This window comes from Simochromis diagramma, unplaced genomic scaffold (genome assembly GCF_900408965.1).
Source record: "Simochromis diagramma unplaced genomic scaffold, fSimDia1.1 OVJJ01000320.1, whole genome shotgun sequence".
In the NCBI taxonomy this organism is placed as follows: domain Eukaryota; kingdom Metazoa; phylum Chordata; class Actinopteri; order Cichliformes; family Cichlidae; genus Simochromis; species Simochromis diagramma.
This window is the reverse complement of record NW_024386773.1, coordinates 2,963,659-2,966,742: the sequence shown is the minus strand read 5'-3', so window position 1 is coordinate 2,966,742 and position 3,084 is coordinate 2,963,659. Positions and strand designations below refer to the sequence as shown.

The 3,084-nt window shown below is 39.6% G+C and overlaps 1 protein-coding gene across 2 annotated transcripts; it reads left to right on the top strand.

The window, feature by feature from the left end:
• The first annotated feature begins 818 nt into the window (after nt 1-818).
• Nucleotides 819-2,881, top strand: LOC120716248 (glutamic acid-rich protein-like). Of its 2 annotated transcripts, none has more exons than XM_040003709.1 (3): nt 819-1,398; nt 1,815-2,174; nt 2,287-2,881. In XM_040003709.1, the coding sequence occupies exons 1-3, from the start codon at nt 1,369-1,371 to the stop codon at nt 2,818-2,820; spliced, it is 924 nt and encodes a 307-aa protein (XP_039859643.1). In that variant the 5' UTR covers nt 819-1,368; the 3' UTR covers nt 2,821-2,881. The 2 variants fall into 2 exon arrangements, with proteins under 2 accessions (XP_039859643.1, XP_039859637.1); XM_040003703.1 differs by having other exon boundaries at nt 827-1,398; nt 1,698-2,174; nt 2,287-2,878.
• Nucleotides 2,882-3,084: the final 203 nt, after the last annotated feature.

The following is a 3,084-nucleotide window of genomic DNA, read 5'->3' as shown; positions in this document are numbered from 1 at the left end:
TACTGTAGGATCTTTACATTAGATATAAAGTGCTTTCAGCTGAATGGATGTCATGTTTCATGTACATCATTAATGTGGCTTTCGGATGCTAAATATCTAAACCTGACATATGGCACTATCAAGGCCTTTGAATTGGTGAAAACTAGCAATGAAAAGGCCTCCTACTAGAATGTATAAAAAATGAAGGCATATTAAGCTTCAACTTTTATTCCATATTTGATCTTCTTTTATTTTAATGATCTACATGTGAGAATAAGACAAAATGATCAAAAAGGATTTATTTAATAATAACAATGAAAGACTGTATATAAAAGATAGACATAACCCACGTGAACAGTTGCCTTCTGTGTTTTAGGAGCTAGTATTGGACTGTATTTGACCAAGATGGTGAAATGCTAAGTTATCAGCTGAAGCTGTCTTGCTTGGCTAATAAGTGTATCAAACACATTTTGGGTCCAACACACAAACATGGATGCAACGCAAAAAAAAAAAGACCTGAGCATAACAGACTTCTTGGATGCTCTGTTTCTACAATTTGCTGCACAGTAAGCCGTATTATGTTAATTAACTGCATTAAGAGGCACCAAGAGGCACCATCACCACAGTCAGGAGTCGACGGCTAACATGGAGAAGAAATTTCTTCATTCATATAAATTCTGGTAGCAAACCGAGAAACCCAGAATCTGAAAACCAGATTTGTTTGTAAAAAGTTTGTCTCTATTTCTCTTGGTTATCCAGTATGAGATATTCACACGGCTCTATTTTACTTGACGCTCCGCTTTTGAACACTGAAAATTTACCACAGTCCCAATTTGAATGTGCCTGCTCTTGTTTTGCTCTCTTTAAACCAATTAGCCCCTACACCCTGTTCTTTAATGACCGTTCACCATTAAAACATGGATTGGAGATCTTTGCACAGCACATTTTACGGCTCAAAACAGTTCAGGTGAGGCTGGAGGTGAAAGTAATGAAAGGTATAGGACAGAAAGCCTCACGGGTCCCCTGAGGATTAAGTGAAAAGGTTGCTACAGCCAAAGGACCCTTTCTGATTGAAACTAGTTTTAATTTTTAATCACAGTAAATAGCTAAATAGCTTCAAGTTCAGTCAGTAACAACAAGAACACAGAAACCAAAACAACATCGGCTCCATGGTAACACCTGGGTAGTGCTGTCACCATCGCCTGATGATTTTTGAACAGGATTCTCCAAACACAGTGTTTGCAGTGTTTACCTGGATATTTCATTTCTAAACACCAACCTGAACCTACAAGCATCTCTCGCTATTTGCTGTGACTCGACGAACACTTTGGAAAAATATCGACAGCTAAACAAGTGTAACAGCGACTCTTCAGTGTTTCCTGAGCCCAAATGGACCCAACATTTGTCTCAGAAAATCTGGTAAGCTTTTCTCGTGTGAGCAAGCAAAAGCTTTTTTTGAATTTTTTGCTCAAAATGTGTCTAAAGCTTTCATAATCTTCAGGAAGCAGAGTACACTTTGGAGTTTAACTTTAATTTTTAATACTTAAACATTTGTAAGCACTTTTAACAAAACTCTGTGAACATTTGTGTTTTTAGAACATCTGTAGGACTCAGTTTTTGCTTTTTCTTGTGTCACCTTAAACTTTTCTAATGCCACACATCACACTGTGTGATTGATTTTTCTAACTATGGACTACGTGCATGTTTTTATCATTCAGGCATCTTGGCCAGTGCAGACTAGCGCTGCTGATATGAAACAGCAGCAGGAAGCTAACAAGATTGCTGAAAGTGAAACGGTGCAAGAATTAAAAGATGCACTCCATTTCGCCACTCAGGAGTTGAAGACTGCAAAGGAGGAAAATGCATCTTTGAAGGAGAAGATTGCCGTCCTTGAAGATGCTCACAAAATGGAAGTGAGTAGCCTCCAAGAAGAGCTCAAACTCAAGGATGAGGCGCTTCAAAGATGTGTGAAGAAAAGAAGAGCTCGAACCAAAGCCTGGGTAGAACTCCTCCATGAATCGACCATAAAAGACATGGAGATAAACACCAGGGAACAACACTGGAGCAGCAAGTGGCAATCAACCGAGAAGAGCCTGAAAGAGGAGAAGAAGAAAGTGGAGGAGCTCCAAATTAAGAACAAGCATCTGATGGAGAACTTACAGGAAAATCTGGACGAATGGAAGAACGTCCTTCAGGTAAGCTGTCTCTGCTATCATTTCACTTTACCATAATGTCATGTTTGGTCCTAACAACTTCTGTCAGACTGAGTCACAGTTCAGTAAAATACATTTTACTCTCTCTACATAGGAGCTTGCACCTGATGCTGACCACCAGGAAGAAACCCTGGAAACAAATTCCCAAGAGGAAAAACTGGAAAACCACGAGGGAGAAGAGGAGGGAACGGACAAACCAAGAAAGGACAAGAAAAAGCAGGAAGAAAAGAAGGAAAAGCAGGAGACAAAAGAGGACATTGAAGAAAACCTTGAGAGAAAAAGTGACGAGAAGATGGAAGATAAAACAGCAACTGAAGATCTAAACCCAAACCTCTGCCTGGTTCCCATCCCTCTCACTCCCTCCGACTCTTGCCCTTTACCCCCTGTCCCTACACCCCAGCTCAACCCCTCTACCTCCTCCCTACCTTACCCACCCTCTCGTGCTCTTTCCTACTCTTCACCCAGCTCTTATTCTTTACGCAACACCCTCAGTCTCCACACCTTCCCCCAATCCTCCCAACCTTACTCGGTCTCTCGTGCTCCCTCCTACTATTTACCCTTGTTTTCCAAACCTGTGCAGCCCATAAACTCTAATGAAATGTTTGATCTGCTTTTTTGTTCATTTTAAAATAAACATGTGAAATTTCATTAAACTTACAGTCTTTGTTTGGATCATTGTGTTTTTTACCTATAACACAATATTACACTTTTGTCCAGAAGAGATTTATTAAAAAAAAGTACAAGTCTCATTTAAGTGATCAAGAGTCTCCTGTCAAAAAGGTTTAACAGTTTATAAAGGTTAAGTTGACAGTGACAGACTTTATTTTAAAGAGCCCCAAGATAAGAAACATGTTGCAGTTAATGACCACACTTAAAATGGATATTGGCAACA

Excerpts from the sequence above, each read along its gene's own strand:
- LOC120716248 (XM_040003703.1), top strand. The coding sequence starts at position 1,369 with ATGGACCCAACATTTGTCTCAGAAAATCTG. Across the intron at positions 1,399-1,697 it reads CATTTGTCTCAGAAAATCTG|GCATCTTGGCCAGTGCAGAC; the intron begins GTAAGCTTTTCT and ends TTTATCATTCAG. Across the intron at positions 2,175-2,286 it reads AATGGAAGAACGTCCTTCAG|GAGCTTGCACCTGATGCTGA; the intron begins GTAAGCTGTCTC and ends CTCTCTACATAG.